We start from the raw sequence: 18,840 nt of genomic DNA on the forward strand, positions 1-18,840 counted from the left end.
TTATTATTATTATTATTATTATTATGTGGTATAGAATTTCTTCTTCGTTGTGTGTTTTTCTTTTGTTTTCGTAAACTTCCTCCATTGACGTCATGCGTTAAGTGACTTCATCGCATATGCGTCATAACGAATTAACTGTAACCTGTTCACTTTTCGAATGCAACACTCTTTAAAATCTCGTTTATAAACCTATAACAACTGGCAGTTGCGTAATTCATATGTCCTTTGTGCTTCCTCTAGGGTTTATAAACGTAATGATATGGTGTAGGCTGTGCCGATGGTGGGTGACACCGGGGATTACTGAATCTTTGGACTGTTGTCTTCAACCTGCACGCCGCAGGACAAAAACAGATCCAGTTTCCAAAACGCTGTGTTCTTTAAATTACTGGACGATACAAAAGCCCCAAAACACAATAATCCAGAGTCCAAACATATTATTTAAAATGATCATACTTTTGAAATTAATTTAATCGGTTTGCAGTTCATTTTGCGTGATCACACTATAATCGTTATGACGCAACTGTTTCCGTCAGACTGGCACGGGTACCCACTCAGCCTCATATCCAGTGAGTGGAGGAGACTATTTGATATCGAGAATGAGTGGAACTGCAATGATTGATCTTGACTGGATGTAATGGTTCATATCCCCATAAGAGTACTACTCTTTGCTTCACTTATTGAGCAGCTCCCTGCATCACATAAGATGGTTTGTATGTTTATTGCATTGTCTGCCTTAAGAAAAGGGAGCCAACGTGCTCCTGTTTAATATTTAGGTGCTCGTCTTTAGGTAGCAGAACCTGGTACTTCTGTGTGGATAGGTTCAATAATCAACTTTCTCAATATGTACCCCAGCAGGACACAGGCAAATTGTATGTAGCCCTCAGGAAGACAAACAGCAGTACCACATTTGTTTGTGGTGTTATTTTTTTTCTTTGTGGTTCTGCAGCCCTTTGGATCTTGGCCGCTTTTGAGTTTCTTAATCTATACACAGCCGGTAGGACACCTTTGACGGGGGATCAGCCCGTCGCAAGGCCTCTACCTACACACAGAACAACACAAACAGAATAAACGCACACAGACATCCATGCCTCGAGTGGGATTCGAACCCACGATCCCAGTGTCTAAGTGGACGAAGATGGTTGTGTGTTAATAATCAACATAAATACAAGCAAACATGATATGAACAGTGCACCTATAAAAAGAATGTAGTGTTTTTGATCACCCCTGACGACACATGTGGAAACATATACAGAGTGGCCCAAAAAATGTGGACACAATTTAATAGAAGTTATCTAGGAACACAATCACAAAGTTGAATCAAAATATAACGTATGGTGTGTAGTGTGATATTCTCTCAAAAGATTGCATAGTCACGTGAATGCCAGGGCCACTTTATCGAATGGCAGGAAAGTCAAAGAAAATTAAGGCTGTGAATGTAGTGTATACACTGTTTTGGGCCCCTCTGTGTTGTATGTATATATACCATATACAAGACGGACGGTCAGACACAGTAAGGGCAGACGGGCTGACAGACAATCGATCAATCAAATCGCCTGCTATTCTTTGCTATCTGGTAGTGTACGCTGAAAATAGGAGCGGTATGTTTCTAGGAAACATTGATACCCACGCACCAGTCTACACAGCTTCATAACTCGGGAGATCACAATACGAATGAGCGCCACCATGGAAAGTAAAACCAGCATTCGGTTCAAGCGGTAACGCTTCTGAATTTTGTAAGATTTCAGGTTTTCACGGCGGTGACTATGAAGAAAGCAGTCTTCTGGGAACGTCGGTTAACACAATATTTATACGGCGCCATATCCAAGAAGACTGCTTTCTTCTGTCTTTTGTTTGGAAGGTGCCGGGCTCGAATCGGTCATACACAGATTATACTGAGCGAAGATTTTTCTTTTCAGGTCGTCTGTGCAAATGCTGGACTATTACTATAAATAAGATCGCGACCGCTCCCTTTCACACATTTTTTAATTATCTGATCACTGTCGTCCAGTGATGTGACGCTATGGGCTTACAGCCTGAGTTCCTAACAGTATCATTAATTGAACTACACAGAAATAAAATATTCTATAAATATTATAAATCAGTTACGATTTTAATAAACGCGGATGAAGAACTATGAGCGGAGAAACTGTGACGTAATTACTGTCTTTCTTTATCCCAAGCTTTCATATGTTGTGACAGATCTTTTCTTTGTTTACATAAGATTGTACCTACGAGACACTGAAATCAATTCACATGGTCTCAGGCGACAACAGGCAAGAACAACAAAATATTTATTATTTTTGCTTTCTCATTTGTCAACCTCATTGCGTCCAAAAAAATGAATTGCAGCCCAACAGACAACTACTACATACTGCTATTGGCTGTAAGCAATCCACGTCTTGATAAATTAAGCAAGTAAGCCAGAAGGGCACGTTACAGAACTTCTTGAGAAGTTTATTTTTCATTGCAAGAGTTATTGGTTCCTGTCTGCTGTGATTGGAGTCGAGATTTATTGGGCTTCTACTTCAAAAACAAAAAACTGGCGTTTTATTGCTACTGTTCCTTGATATGGATTCAGTGTTCAGCATCTTTTCCGTACACAAGAAACGCTTTACGAGTCGGTCCTTGCACGTTGGTTTAGGACATTTCACACGACCTTTGAAACGACTTCCGAGAGTACGAAAGGATGTAAATGAATAATGGTTCAAGAAGGGTTGCCATGTTTTCGGTTTTGGGCCGGGTTCACCGGGATCTTTTCTTGTCTCCGAACTTCCGTAGAATCGTTAAATGTTCGGATTTTCATACGTCTTATATTTAGTTACAAAATCGTAGACTTTAAATGGTGGAATCTTTCCATTAATTACGTTTTGTTTAATATAATTTTATATTCATTATGTGCTATATACATTTTTTCCCAAAAGTGACTGATAGTAATGTCCATGACACATCTTATGAGCACGATTAGAAAAGGTATACTCCACAGCTTAGTATACAGAATTCCGAAAGGTGTTCTTTGCATTTTATTAAGTTTATATGCGTCCTTTTTATACGGTTTGTTAAAACTTTATGATATACGTGAAGTCTCATGTAGTGTGCTTTGTTATCGGTCAGTATAATTTAAAATTAGAACTGCCTACCATATTTGGTGAAAGTCTCCCATATCGAAATTTTTATAAGTCTGACCATCGGTTTAGGAGCTGATATTAGGCAAAAAAAAAAAACAAAAAACAAAAAAAAAACAGAGAGATAGAAGGAGGGACAGACATGACTTTGGACAAAACATGCACAGTGACCTAAGATGTAAGATTGCATCACAATTGGTCCAGCGGGATTTGAGTTATGAGAAGACAGAGCAAAGAGAAAGCAAAATTACATTTCTTTTTTCGATTATCTATAAATGCACAGAAATAACAGAGAAAACTGGATTCGTCATATACTCGTAGTGTGTGTTTCATTTGTTTCCTACAACTTTTGTTTGAAACGTCTCTTTTTTTGCGCAGGTGAATAAATTTTCGAAGAGTTATTCTCGATTTTTACGCAGAAACGCGTGGTAAAGTTGCTGCCATTTTTGTCCGATTCTAACCGAAACTGGAACTGCATGGCCACTACAGCCGCTTCATTTTTTAGCGACTCTTTCTACCCGTCCCTTTGTAATGACCTTCGCCTTGCACTCCTACGTTGTATGTAGACACTTTCGAAGTTGCTACCCTCCTTCCTGCTCCTTCTACTTCTGGTTATCGCCGGATTGATTGATTGTGAGGTTAGGCGTGTTGTTGCTGCTGGGAGCCAGTAAGCACGAGAGAGGTGGCTTACAATTAAGGTGATGTCTTCTGAGGTTAGAAGGGTTAAAGTAGCGAGTATGCTCAGATATGGGTGCAGATGAGTTCTAGTCCCAGGTCGTTAACGGGCCTTGCTTAGGCAGAACAGGATGACACTTTATGATACAAGAACTTATACCTCGACAATCACTGTTGCGCAAACGTTATTATTTATTAATCACTCTGCAGTATGCAAGATTTGAAGCTTTCACGGCAGTGACTGTGAAGAATGCCGTCTTCTGGGATGTGGCGCCGTCGGTTAACACAATATCTACACGGCTCCACATTCAAGAAGACGGCATTCTTCAACTCTGGAGTATAGTTGAACAATTTAGTTCACTGTAGACTTGGCTGGATTAGTGACTCTTTAATAATATTACAATTCTTTGTATTTCTATTACATTACAATAGCTTACTGTAATTCAGTTTACTTAGTAAGAACTTGTATGCATTTTTGAATTGAACAAGTTTTCTAACTATGGAATTTTCGCGAAGAGGTGACTCCTGTTTAGCATTTGTATACTTCAGAAGTTGAGCACACAGAGTAATTTTGGAGACTGCGTTCTCTAAAGCCGTCAGCCCCTTGCCGTCAGCCCCTTCGAGGCACAGCTTCCCAAGGAAGTTCATCCCCTCAAACATACCCTATTGGATAAGTTTGTAAACTAGGGAGTCTCCAAATTTTAGTAATTTCCAATCAGATAATACTACTGCGCTTTATAGCCATTAAACCCCAACGGCAGTTCTGACAGCTAGTTGACGTATAATACGCTTGGCTGGAGTTTTTGGTGTTCTACTTTGAAGTTATAGTCTGCTCTAGCTGTCACCCTTCCGATTTCCAAAGACATGCCAGTGTCGCTAAAACAGGTAAAATTCCAGGAAAAGTAGCAGATGCTACATCCTGTCCACTTCTGTCGCGTCCTGAATGCAAGACTATGTCCATCTGCTTAGCCTTAACTTATACAGACATAGCTTTAAATTAATTAGTCTTGATTAACATATATTAACCTAATTATGATAGACGCTAACACTAAGTTTGGTGAAAGTCTCCCATACCAAATTTAAAGAAGCTGTTGAGGTTTTAAGAAGCTGATATTAGGTCAGAAATGGGCAAACCTCCACGAAAGGCGTTCATGCTTACTGTGTAAGGAACGCCTTATAAAGCAGTTTTCTTAAGCAAATTAAAATTTCAGCTATTGCTAAAATTCTGATAACAAAGTAAGTAATTGTAAATTGAAAATGCGTCATTTGTTTCCAGTTCCTTTCACATAGCAACAGAGATCCTCTTTCGGAGCTGCTATGTCCAACAAAAGAAAGTTTTCATTTACTGCAAAGCCAAGAATTATATTTCTGTTGCTTAGCCATATGTCTCTCCATTCGTTTTCTATGTAAGAAATTTGGACCAAGCACGCCAGTTTCTAATTAACTCTCTATGAAACGCATGCCAATGTTTACAGACACCCATTTACCCTTAAAAACCTGTCGTCATTGAAACCATCATGGCGGGCGTCATTATTTTTAAGTTTCGCTCATCAGATACTTCGTGGGCCGTGCCAAAGCTTTGATGATTATTTGCCGATTTCCCACAGCAGCGGCTCGTGTTTTATCCCAGATGAAGTTATATTGGATTTGTGGTGGACGAAATGGTACTGAGGTGGATTTTCTCCTAGTACTTAGGTTTTCCTTGAGGCCGCGCCATAGGTCAAGATGTTAGTCGCTGGCTTCCCACCGCGGCGGCCCGGGTTCGATCCCGGGGTTTGGTCAAGTGGGATTTGTGGTGGACAAAATGGCACCGGTGCAGGTTTTCTCCGAGTACTTCGGTTTCCCCTGCCAATTTTCATTCCACCAACTGCTCCACAATCACCCTCACCTATCATCTGGGGCTGGTACAGTAGGTCTTAGTCCCACCCCACTAGCAATTAAAAAAATAATAGGTTTTCCTTGCCAATTTTTATTCGACCAGCTGCTCTACATTCATTGATAATCCTATCATTGATGCCATATTGTGTCAGTACTGAGAGCACCGTTATATATATCCTACATAAGATGTTTCATTATAAATAAAAATGGTGTATGATCATGGAATGCTACTTATTATGTGTTTGTTAAAACACGAACTTTTTAGAAAATTGGAATTGAGAGCATAAAAGGCAAGAAAGAGATAGAACTACCCCTATAACAGGCCATGGAGGCCCATAGGGTTGCGAAACGTCAAGGCTCCCACATTTTAGAGAGCATCGGCTCACAAATGGCGGTGAGGTCAACCTTACGCGCCGGTCACCCTTTACACTCAGGAACATACCTGGTACATATTTTCGTTAGACCCTGAGTCGACTCCAGGGCCATAATGAGGCTGGAAGGATTAGGTCAGTAGAAACTCCAATGGTCTCATCGGGAATCGAACCCGCGACCGTCCTTTTAAGATAGTGCCTCAGCCAGCTAATTTTATGTATTCTTTTCAATTCCGTAGCAATGCTTCTCAGTCACATTCAATAAATAACTTATAGAAGTAATTTCGGTGGGACCTCATCCCACAACTTCATAGCCTGAGGTGATTTCGTGATTTCTTATGAATGAGTAATTGTGTAACTAACAGCAATTCTGTGGCTTTAGTTTAGTTTAAAATCTCGTCAGTAATGACCACACACATTCCTTTAAGCAACTTTATCTCCTGTTCTCTACCTTGACAATGTACTCATCTATTTGTCTACGTATGAGGTTCACAGATTTTCTTTAAATCCTCAGTCACGTCTGCAGACCGCCTGTATTATTGTTGCTTGTAAATCACTTGCTTACATTTCATGTGCTTCCTACCAACGACGATCAAAGACGAATTGCCTTGTTGAGTGTCAGGTATTGTCGTTACAAGGTACTTTGGCAAATAGCCTGCTTGTACGTGTGAAGTGTGAGGCGTGAGTGTACTTGAAAATAGTTGGACATGTTACATGGCAAATATAAGGATAGTCTGGCAAGTACATGAACATGTCATGTTGAGAATACGTTGACACGTGCTTGAAAGTGTTGAATGTCAGATACGAAATGCTTGGACATCTTAAGATTTAGTTATAAGGATACCTTTTTAAGTGTCTAAACTCGTTAAATCTTCGATTTAAAAAGATACCCTGGAAATTATTTGAAGTTGTCAGTGCCACGTATGAAGCTTTTTTTTATTGTTAGTAGGGTGGGACTAAGTCCTTTGTACTGCGGCCACTTCTGGCCTTTTGTACCAGACCCAGATGATAGGTGATGGTGATTGTGGAGCAATTGGTAGAATGAAGATTGGCAGGGGAAACTGAAGTATGTACTAGGAGAAAACCTACCCCAGCGCCACTTTGTCCACCATAAATCCCACTTGACCAGATCCGGGATCGAACCCGGACCGCCGCGGTGGGGAGCCAGCGACTAACCGCTTGAACTATGGCGCGGTCCTCGTATGAAGCTTACTTTGACATGTAATTGAAAATGTACGACAGATATAAGGATTTTTGTGAAGAACATCTACATGAGTTTAAGTGGGAGGTATGCTTATTACAGGATATTTTGGCAAGTACTTGAACAAGTACAACGGCAGCTACATCCCTCCCGGATGGAGGGAGTGGGGAGGCCTTATCATGAACTCTCGCTATTACAACTACTCGATCAACCTGAATGGAAAGAAAATCAAACATGGCGCCAACTACCACAAGGTAAGTCCCTGAAACATGTTGAACGGTTCCGGTATCTGCCTGCAGAAGAATCTTTAAATGATTGTGTAAAGACACGAACTTCTTGATTTGTTGCCTGTAGCATCACTCTTTTTGAAAATGTGAAACATTAAGTGTTTTGATTAAAGTCGTCTTCTGGGTTTAGGCGCCGTGTATTCTTCGTTTTGGCCGACGTTTCAGAGGAACGTATCGCCTCCATCTTCAGAGCAGGTGAATGGCTGCAGCTCTCTGCATTCCAAGCCATTCACCTGCTCTGAAGATGGAGGCGATACGTTCCTCTGAAACGTCGGCCAAAACGAAGAATACACGGCGCCTAAACCCAGAAGACGACTTTCTTCATAGTCATCGCCGTAAAAACCTCAAAACTTACATTAAGTGTTTTGTTTCTGCATGTGGTTGTCTATAAGTGTCTACATTTGTTATTATCATAACCAACTTGTCCACAACGCACATGTATTTTACCTGCTCGTTTATAAAACTGCTTGGTGTATGTACCTAAATTTTACAAAGTACGTGCAGTTAAATGTTCAAGTTTTATTCTTATCCTCAATTTTATGCAGAGTATAATTAAATTTAACACTGTTATTTACATGCCTCATGCTGTTAGCCAATTATATTGCATAGCTTGTTATAGTTTACAGTAGATTAAGTGAAAATCGTTTGACTTGTTTAAACACGCAATTTCTCAAAAATGGCTGTAAATAATTTGTAGTTAACTGGGGCCTATGGCTCTTTATGCAAACTTTATGTGAAGGAAACAAAGTTAACTACTAATGAGGCTATAATATTCGATTCATTTTAGTAATGGAAGTCTAGACTAAACGTTGACGAATTATTTTCGATCTTTATCGGTCCAATAGAACCAGCAGACCCTATTTTATACGAAATTTAAACCCAATATTATCGTTTTACATAATGTATAAAAAATAGAGTCCATCGCACGAAAAGGAGTTTGCTCAATGTAGAAACATCTCGCTATAATTTTTGTTTTGAAACTCTTCCCTGTTTCTAGTGTGGAATGGAAAAGAATATGATATCATGCAGTGTGCTGCTGTCTCCATTCATTAATAATGGTTTCAAACTAGATTTACATTTACACAAATGGACAATAAAATTAATGAGGACCGAGAAGGTTTACGTAGCCGTGACTCGTATTCGAGAAGCTCCCAGTACAAATCTTTGCCACTTTACATTGAATTTTACTCGAAGAATACTATCTTCTTGGAGGTAAGGGTCCGTAGTCTGGTATAAATTGACCGGTGTTCCGGAAGAGCATACTGGTTCCATCTTCAGAGTCGAAGAACAAGTCAAGCAAGTATCCAGCAAGAAGCAGAATACAAGCAAATTTCTTGTTTGGCATACTCTTCGATCCTGAAAATGGAATCAGTATGTTCCTCCGAATGATTTATAAGTTTTTACAGGTCTACATGGCATTATATTCCTGAAGATGGTACTATTGATAGTCACCGCTGTGAGAACCTCAAATCCAGCAAAGTTCTTGTTTCTCCTTAGTTTCTTTGAGTGTATGTCTACCTTGAAATAAGTTATGACTGCCTGCTTTTAAATGCTTACTTATTATTAGTTCTACGCTATATCAGATCTTCAGCTGAACGGACTTTAGAATCAATCGAAAAAAACTGGAAACGTTTTCCTCTTTGTGCTTAGAATTGCAAAGTATACGGTTTTATCATATCATGGAGAAAGATAATCCAGTCATTGAAAATATCGAATGAATATAGAGTCTGTATTTTTGTCACATTACATAAGTCTTGTTTTCCTGCAACTTTCTGCCCGTAGTAATCTCAGTAATTCATTTTTTCTGCACGGATATGGTGCTTAATAACTAGAGTTTTATCCAGGTCACTTACACACGTCGTGCAAGAGAATCTTGTGTTTCCAGGACTACTACCCAGACCTAATTGCCAACGACTCAGTGGCTTTCTTGAGGCAGTCTAAGCAGTACTTCTCTCGAAAGCCGGTAATGTTGGTTCTCAGCTTCCCGGCGCCTCACGGTCCAGAGGACTCGGCTCCACAGTTCTCGCATCTGTTCTTCAACGTCACCACGCACCAGTAAGTGCTATAAGCTTCGGTATTTGTAAACTCTGGAAAGTATGCTTCAGACATTCTCAGATGTGTGCTTTGCAATTCTGCAAAATCATTGGCCTTGATGTTCGTTTATTGCAATACAGATCTGTTGTAACAAAGCTAATCATTCTGTAGTTACGACGCTGTGCTGAGTCGAAAGTTGTTTTTATTTCAGTTTGCACCTTACCGAAAATTGTTTCACGCGAAAGTAGTGAATCTTAATGAGATCTGTGTTTTATACCACATGCCGACTCTACGGGCTGGACGACCGAGGATTCAGACTTCGAGTCCAGTCCGGCTCTGGGGTCCACCCAACCTCCTATCCAATGAGTATCTGGAGCTCTCTCAGGTGTAAAGCGGCCGGAACGTGAAGCTTACTACTCACCTCCAGATAGTGCCGAGATCAAGAAAATCTGGATCTATATATTCACTCCCCCATACGCCTTCATGGCATAGTGCTTAATTAGTTAGGCGAAGGGACAGCTTTACTTCATTTTTATCGACTTCATGCTACTAACCGTTTTTGAGGGCCAGGCCATAGCTCAAGCGGTTAGTAGCTGGCTTCCCACCGCGGCGGTCCGGGTTCGATCCCGGGTCTGGTCAAGTGGGATTTGTGGTGGACAAAGTGGCGCTGGGGCAGGTTTTCTCTGTCAATCTTCACCCCACCAACTGTTCCACAATCACCCTCACTTATCATCTGGGGCCGGTACAATAGGCCAGAAGTGGCCGCAGTACAAGGGACTTAGTCCCACCCCACTAGCAATAAAAAAACTTTTCTTTAGGAAATTGATACATTTCAGTGACATTGATCCAAAATAACCCAGTCGGTACAGCGACGGGCTACGACCTGGATGGCCGAGGAATTGGGGTTCGATTCGGAGAAGGGGCAGCATGTTTTTATCTTTTCCACAGCGTCTAGACCGTCTCTAGGGCTCACTCAGCCTCCTCCGCATTGAGTACCGGGGGCCCTAAAGCGACCAGGGCATGAAGCTGAGGACTTACCTCCATTTAGCGCCGATATTAATAAGTGGATTTACACTTCCATTCTCCCATGCATATTCTTGGCATGGTGCTTAATTAATTAAGCACAGGGAAAACTTCCTTTGCCTTAATACTTCGTGCAGAGTAGAGTTTAGTGCTACATTGGATTGAGAAACCAAATGCAATTCACCGAATGACTGGTACTGTGGGCTTCTAGTACTAGATTTGATCGAAATTCTTTTAGTAGTCTTGGAGGCGAATCGTGCTGTCAGAATGACGTATGCACAGTTTCCCCAGTAGACCTTCCTGTCATGCGATATGAGAAAGGAACCGTCACAACCACATGGCCATTAAACGTGTTTGAGAGAGCTTCTTCCGTTGCTCTGTGTGCAAGCAATGGCCTTTTCATTGTGCGTAGGTGACGGAAGTCTCCTTGTAAGTACAGACCTGTGCCACCGAGGAGTATAATCGGCGTGCTGCATAACTCCACGTATTCTGGACTCGAATATGTTGCCATTGAAGTTGAAAACTGCACTAAACTACTTCAACCACCTCCTCCTCTCATTGTTCCATTGTTCCTACCACCACCACCACCACCACCGCCGCCACCACCACCACCACCACCACCCTAGTAGCCTACCAGGGGTAAGTGGTGAGCTGCACACTTCGGCCAACTTTACCTCCGTTTAATGAGTTCATGGTGCTCATTGCATAGGATGAACGGGTGCGAAACCCATTCTGCATGCAGCGGCGAAGAGAAAAATTCCAATACCGGGAACCAGATCTGAGCGTACAAACTGTGGCCCGTCGATGTGCTTAAAATAGCTATGTCATGATACATTCTGTTGAAACGTTTATTTACAGTCGTTTTGGTGAAACCAACGCCTTAGAAATTAATAGCTGGAAGCAGAATAGGGCCTATCAAAGAAAATATCTTCATCATCAGAGCTGCAGTCCGATTTCATTCTTGGCCACTTAACAACAGTAAAGTTGTAGTTAATTCTTGAATATGTGAGTATTTTTCTAGCGGAACATCCTGAAGTTTTTGTAAAATTCCTCCTCTCATTTCCCACACTGTTATCGTATATGAACACTTGTTTCAATGAGTGATTCTAATGTGGCCTTTCGACAAAAGAAGTGACGCGATTGACGGAATGTTTAATACAGTAGCAAGGGCTTGGGATATGACACTCGGGCACACAACACAAGGCTCGCATACAACACAAGGCTCACTTCTCAGGAATGTGATGCGGATAGCCTGCTTGCATCTCTCTTGTCCGGCCGAAGGACTTCGGGAGACTGTCAGATGATGACCTCTTAGTGTGGTCATAAACAGGCTTTTTTTTTGGGGGGGGGGTTCTTGGTATGCAAATGTAGTTTGTGAGGTTGGGGAGTTTTATGTTTATCTTTTTAATAAAATAACTTTTGTTAGAAACCCGCGTATGCTCCTACTAAGGTTTGTTCTTAAGAACGAAAACCGCTTGAGTCCTATACATGCAAACCAAGAACACGTATAATTACATATGTTTCTGGACATTGTCCGTCGTTTTGTTTTTGTATATAATACAACGTTTCGGAGACTGGATTCTGTCTCCGTCTTCAGGTAAAACCTACTCAGTTGGGCCCAGTCAATAGAGCTAGCCCCTATCTTCGGACAACTGTACCAACACCAGGTAAGGTATGGAGACCACGCACAACACAAAACATCTGCGAGAGTTAAGCCAAAATATTGAAATATTAAACTCCACACTTATAAGGTGTAGAACCAGAGAACTATTAGAATAGAAGTCATCACTAGAGAGATAAATTCTCTTTGGCTTACCATCCTAGAAGACACTAATTTTCCCGCTCAATCTATACCGGACTGAGTTGTAGTTCTTTTTAGTGCTTCTGCTTTGATAGCGGGAGTCCAGAGGGAAAGAAGTCCCAGCTGGGTTCACTGATCGGATGGTCTATCAGAGGCATGTGGACGGATTCCTTGTATTTCTTGTATGTGGTGTTTAGTTCAATGTGCAATACCTTCTATGCAGCACATAGTAAATTAAATTATAGGCCCTTGGACCACCTGTCCTCCAAACTGAAGTAGGCTTTTCCACGGCTGCTGTATCATTATACTTTGATGCGGATATACAGTGGACGTGAAGTTCGTTTCAGTGTAACGTAATGGTTAATCTTGTTTTTACCAATTTCACATTAGCTCACAATTCTGTTAACAGCATTGAGACCTTGTTAAGACTTGTGGGAAGAGTCATGGATATGCCGGACGGGGTAGCGGTCGGGGATGGTCCAGGCGTTTAAAGCTCTGTAGTCGCCACAGGGACGCCAACCGTTGTCCTTCTTGGGTACAATGTGTAGTGCAGAAGACCGGGAACTCTCTGAGCGGCGAGCTGTGCCATCCCGTAACATGGCGTCGAACTCGGCTTTGGCGATAGCGAGTCGGTCCGGTGCAAGTCGCCGGGGTCGGCAGGTGAGTGGCAGGCCAGGTTGGCGTCCTTGTGGCGACTACAGAGCTTTAAACGCCCGGACCATCCCCGACCGCTACCCCGTCCGGCATATCCATGACTCTTCCCACAGACTGTTTGTGTTATCAGCCCCTGTTACCGGCAGCGATTTGTATTCTTATTTTTCTGTCACTGTTATCGTCTTACGTGTGTCTTCGGTACAAGCAGGGGATTAATTATTTCTATAAACCTCAGTTCTAATACGCATTACAGAAAATAAATAAACGGAAGCGTAGCGGAACATGAAGATAATATTAACATCGCATATGTATACCTGCCCCACAATGTTACAGTGATGCATGACTATGCATGATTTGGTACGATGAGAAATATTGAATTGTATTTGGTGGGCCGCGAAGTAAGAAAATTTCAAGAAACTTGATGGTAATACCACTTGCTTGCGGAGCGGAGTATCTTTCTTTACAATAACCCCCCCTCCCTGCACACACACACACACACACACACACACACACACACAGAGCCTTTAAAAGGCATGCGATCCTTAGTAGGGGTACCCACATTATGAATTCAGAAGCCAATTTGCCCTCGCCGCGGTACTGCATGCCACTCCCAAAGGAGCATTTTCCCGCCCCACCTACCTGTCCATCTTCACCTGCCGAGTTATTCATGAAGATAAATTTGCATCAAATCTCTTTTTTTAAAGTGATCAATAATGAATGGAATTAAGAGTGGTAATTTTCCTGCCTTCCTCTTTCGTCTTACAACGTGTTAGTTTTAGTTCGTTGATTGACAAGACAGTTCGCCGTGTTGCTGTCAGTTTAAGCAGATCACGTGGTTCGTATCTTCCCACTTGACACTTTGCACCAGTTTTACATTGACAAATGAAGTACAATAATTTTTATAGAATTCGCTACTTCTAAGGAGGTTGTCATAATGCGATGAAGTCACACTGAGCCACTTGTGTGTTCTGTGTTTGTTCCCAACTTCCCTGAATGTAATATTGTCCCAGAAAATCTTAATTTTCTTGTTGGTTTCTTTAGCAACTCTCTTTAGCCTGCATTCTGACCGGGCACTTGGCTGGTTACAATTAAGTAAGTTCGTTTCATATTGGGCCTATACAGTAACGAATAGTAGGGGGTTATGGCTGATTAATTTGGAAGGGTGAGGAATAAATTTGTCATGTCCTGGTTTTATGTACTGTCCAAGTGTTTGCTTGGAGAGAACCCGTGTGAACCTTATGATAGTATGTTTCTGTGCCGAGATTTCGATAAGAGACTCGAATCGTATAGTCATGTATAGAGCTAAATCACCCCTCCTCCTCCTCATCATCATCACTCATGGAGCTAAGCCATTTTTGAGAAGTCGCCAATTGTGCAACCACTCAAGAACTTCCGAGCATTTTACGGAACCCGAAGGTTCATTACCGTGTTCACAAGAGCCTTTCCGAGGCTTTTTGTGATTTTTCATAACAAGCTTATTTTTTAAGGCGAGGTGTCGTTAGCCCCACACCCAATCCTCAAGCCGGAGGACCATCCCTTGTCGGCTATCCGCGACTGCTTATTCAATATATTCGCAGGTACCCGCCATATCTGGAGGCCGTCTCTTCCACCCGAAACCTGAAGATGCGTCATGCCGTGGTGACAAGGAACTCATCTAACATGGATAAAGCTAAATATGATCCGTTAATTTCAAGACGAAGGACAGTGTGGGTTACTGCATGGGATGAGACGCCAGAAATCGCTAGACTCACATGCTGACGTAGCTTTGTACACCAGCAGCATATCCGGGATACTATTTCAGAGGGTGTTTTGAAAACCCCGTTAAGGAATGCTTTATTTTACTACACAGATTAGCATCTGTAGCTTGGAAATGGCTTTCTGTAATAAAACTGTTCGCGTCTAATTGAAGTTCACGGCACGCCACATGCGGGGCGGAGGGAATGGAGTTCTCCGAAGAGATGGAGAAATATGCGGATGGTGGCATGACTGCCGGAGGGACTAACTGCGACGGACAGACGGAATGTGAGTAGCTATACGAAATATGTTGTCAGGTTTGAAGACTTGAAGTTGCCTCACCGTAAACCTGACCGCGGACAGCTGGTGCTCTCCCAAGCTGAGTATTTGCTTATTCATACACACGTATGTCAAAAGATGGATGACTCCTACAGATAGGAATACTTCTTGTGCCTTCTTTCACAAGGAGCGTGAATTGAAGCATACGAAATAGTAGAAACGCACTTGAAGAACATAAGTACTTCAAATTATTATTTACGTCAAGTATCACGCTGGATTCGACATTAAAAGCGAGAGGTGTGTCCGCTTGAAGAGAATCTAGCTACATGATTAGGAAACATAGATAACAGCCTGCTACCTGCTTCATGCTGGTTTCTTCCTAGGCTTGGTCTTCGACCCTGAAGATGGAGGCTAAATGTTCTCCCGATATATAGGTTGACTTCCAGAGGACTCCTGTGCCTGTGGTATTGTTTGGACGTGCAGCTTGGTCTCTAACCTTAGAGGATGAGCGTAGTCTGAGAGTGTTTGAGAACAGGGCGCTGAGGAAACATTGGAACCAAAGGAGGATTAAATGAGAAGGTTGGAGAAAACTGCATAATGAGGAGCTGCATAACTTGTGCTCTTCACCAAGTATAGTTAGAATGCTCAAATCAAGGAAGAAGAAATGGGCAGAGCGTGTAGGACGCATGGGGCAGGAGTGCATACAGGATTTTGGCGGAAAAAACAGAACGAAAGGAATCACTAGGAAGACATAGACGTAGGTGGGTTGATAATATTGCAATGGATCTTAGATATGACAGGGTGGTATGGACTGGATTCATCTGGCTCAGGACAGGGACCAGTTGAGGGCTCTTGTGAACACAGCAATGAACCTTTGGTTTCCAAAAAATGTTGGGCAATTCTTGAGTAGCTGAGCGACGGGCTCAGTTCCATGCAGTTAATGAGTCCAAAGGATTACAAAGCGTTACACCACAGAAGACAGGACTCTTCATAACCACCTCTGTGAGAACTTCAAATCTTACACAGATAAAAGCTTTTCGTATGGAAACAGTTTGCAGAGTAGGCCCACGTGCACGCAGAAAAGCAGTGGTCATCCAGGCTGACAGGAACATGATATCCAAGGACAAGAAATGCATTGTCCTTCACTTGAGGAGGTCTGTACACAGTGGCAGTTTTTATAGTCACTAAGCTGGGTGCTTGCCTGAGTCATCACCCCGCCAATGACATCCCCATATTTCAAGACATTCGGTCCATCCCCACAGCCATAGAGCTGCAGTTAACGTCGCTACCCTTCGAGTGATTTAGTAAGACTTTTATTGTAGAGGGCTCAGTCACTCTCGAAATGTAGGAAGACATGGAAAGTGATACATCATATTAAACACAGTCCGTCGTCTGATGTATATTGTAGACGCATAGAAATAGGTGTAATTGCCGAAAATGCGAACATATTAAGTACAGTAGAACGTGAACAAGTGATGTAGTCTGTAAGAATTTATACTGGAAGCATGAAACGAGTGAGAAGCTGGCGAAAGTTTGCCTTGCTATTGAAGTTCAGGTCGGTTCAGCTACATCAGTCTTTCTACGCTTAAGCATGTTCCAGTTCTCTCCACAGTCGAGTAGATGAAACCGTGTGGAGCCTCATCGCCAGCTGCCTCTCTAATTTTTCACTTCAGTCGGTCCGTGTCGCTGATTTTGACAATGTACACTGTTTTACGTTTATTGTCAACATTATCATATGCAAAAGTTGGTCTTATTAGCCCATTCCATCCTCAAACATGAAGTCATCTTCTTCTTTGCCTTCCTGAATTACGTGTTCATATCGGTGGAAAATAAAAAAGCTCGTACTGGGAGCTCTTATTGCTCCCTCATTTTTTTTTCAATAGCTTTTCAGGCCATTGAGGGCCCAGGCCTCTTATTCAGTTCCGTAATAATTTTTCACAGACTGTAGGACTCCTTAGACGAGTGATCAGTCCCCCGCAAGGCCGCTACTTACGCATATAACACAAACACAGAATAAACGCACACACAGACATTCATGTCTTGAGTGGGATTCGAACCCACGATCCCAGCGTCCGAGTGAGCGAAGACAGTTCATAACTTAGACCGCACGGCTATTGTGACCGACATTGCATCCTCAATAGTTTATTTATTATCGTAGATAAAATCTGACCTGCCATCAAACGTCACATCAAACCTACTACTCTTGCCCCTTTTGGGGACTTCCAGGGTTCAAATATTGTCCTGAAGACAGGTTATCATCACTGAGATTCGTCATGGTTGTTCTCAGTTCCTCCTGGAAAGTGGTAGTACAGTGCCTCAAATCATGCCACATTCTTTACAATTCATTTTCATTAATCATCTTATTAGTTAGCAACAGCCAGTTTTTGTGCTATTATATTTGAATTATACCATTATACTTCTAAGGCGTCGATTTTTATCCTTAGAGTAGCACAATATTGTGGAAAATAAATAGAAACCTGTACTTTTCAATTCACATGACTGTACTAGAGTCTATTTCATTAACTATTTTTATACTGGAATTTTAATAGAAATTTATTCAACCTCTCATCTTTTGTTTGACGTGAATATTGTTCCTTTTATATTCATCAAAGCATTTCATTCAAATTTCTGCATTTGTATGTTCACAGATTGTAGACTGTACAGGAAATAAACTTTGCAGTTAAGCATGAATGGGAATGTGGCTGTATGGTCAGAAAATGCTTCAAGCACGAAATGTTAAAGAATACACAATTTAGGTTGTAGCAGTTTCTCTTTAAAATTAAGCTTTATTCTGTCATCTGTCGGCTGCTATTCTGTTATTTGAAGCTAATTGTGTTGGTTCTAAACTAAGAACTTTTATTACTCTGCTAGTGGGTGTGGGCAGTCTAACACCTGCAATATTAAAGGCCTGTATTTGAAGTCAGGGGGCACGCGGTAGTGTGATTGGTTGAGGGGCTGTGCTACAAGCCAGAAGGTCGCGGGTTCAAGTCCCGATGAGGTCATTGGATTTTTTTTTCAATTGACCTAATCCTTCCAGCCGCACTATAGCCCTGGGTTTGATGCAGCCTCTAACAGAAATGAGTAACAGGAATTAACTAAATAACTTTCCTGGGGAGTAAAGCGCGCCCGGAGTGTAAGGCTGACAACCTTACCGCCATCTTGGAGCCGATTGTCTAGAAAATGTGAGACCCTCAACGTCTCACAACCCTACGAGCCTTCAGAGCCTGGCGCTGTCAGCACCAGTTTATGTTACAGAAGAATTAACTGAGACGCCTTCCTGTCTTCATGCCAGTGCGATATAAGGGAAGCCCGTGTGGCCGCGAGTTCGAATTTCGCTCGGGCATGGATGTTTTTCCAATCGTCATTACGATACGATACGATGGCCGGAAGCCCCGATCCAATGAGTCCTACAGTTCACAGAATAAAATTAATTTTGAGACTGAGTAGGCCAAGTGCCTAATCGATGGAGGCAGAATGAGAAGGGCAATCAATGTAAGCATAACTATGATCGGGAGGAACAAGAGTATAATACTAGAAGGAGCATGAGAAGAAGAAAGAAATATGATAAGGAAATTAGAAATAGATGAAAAATTAGAAGAGGGGAAAGTAGAAGTAGAAGGAAGAAGAAAAGAGGAAGGATCAGAAAAGGGAAGGATAAAAGGAAGAGAAGAATATTAGTTTTAATGAAATTTAATTTTATTATTTATGGGATCTGGAAGTCCATTGATGGTAACACTGGTGAAAATGTCAATCACTTACATGTCTTCTTCTAAGATCAAGC

At 41.8% G+C, this 18,840-nt stretch overlaps 1 protein-coding gene across 6 annotated transcripts in view; it reads left to right on the plus strand.

Moving 5' to 3' along the window:
* The window catches only part of LOC111866186 (extracellular sulfatase SULF-1 homolog), a 245,366-nt gene that overhangs the window by 163,523 nt on the left and 63,003 nt on the right, over window positions 1–18,840 (plus strand). For all 6 annotated transcript variants that reach the window (XM_023854888.2, XM_023854887.2, XM_023854884.2 and 3 more), the window contains 2 exons: window positions 7,350–7,501; window positions 9,420–9,589. In XM_023854888.2, coding sequence (XP_023710656.1) covers window positions 7,350–7,501; window positions 9,420–9,589 — 322 coding nt within the window. The remainder of the gene's footprint in view (window positions 1–7,349; window positions 7,502–9,419; window positions 9,590–18,840) is intronic.

This window comes from Cryptotermes secundus, unplaced genomic scaffold, assembly GCF_002891405.2.
Source record: "Cryptotermes secundus unplaced genomic scaffold, Csec_1.0 scaffold599, whole genome shotgun sequence".
In the NCBI taxonomy this organism is placed as follows: domain Eukaryota; kingdom Metazoa; phylum Arthropoda; class Insecta; order Blattodea; family Kalotermitidae; genus Cryptotermes; species Cryptotermes secundus.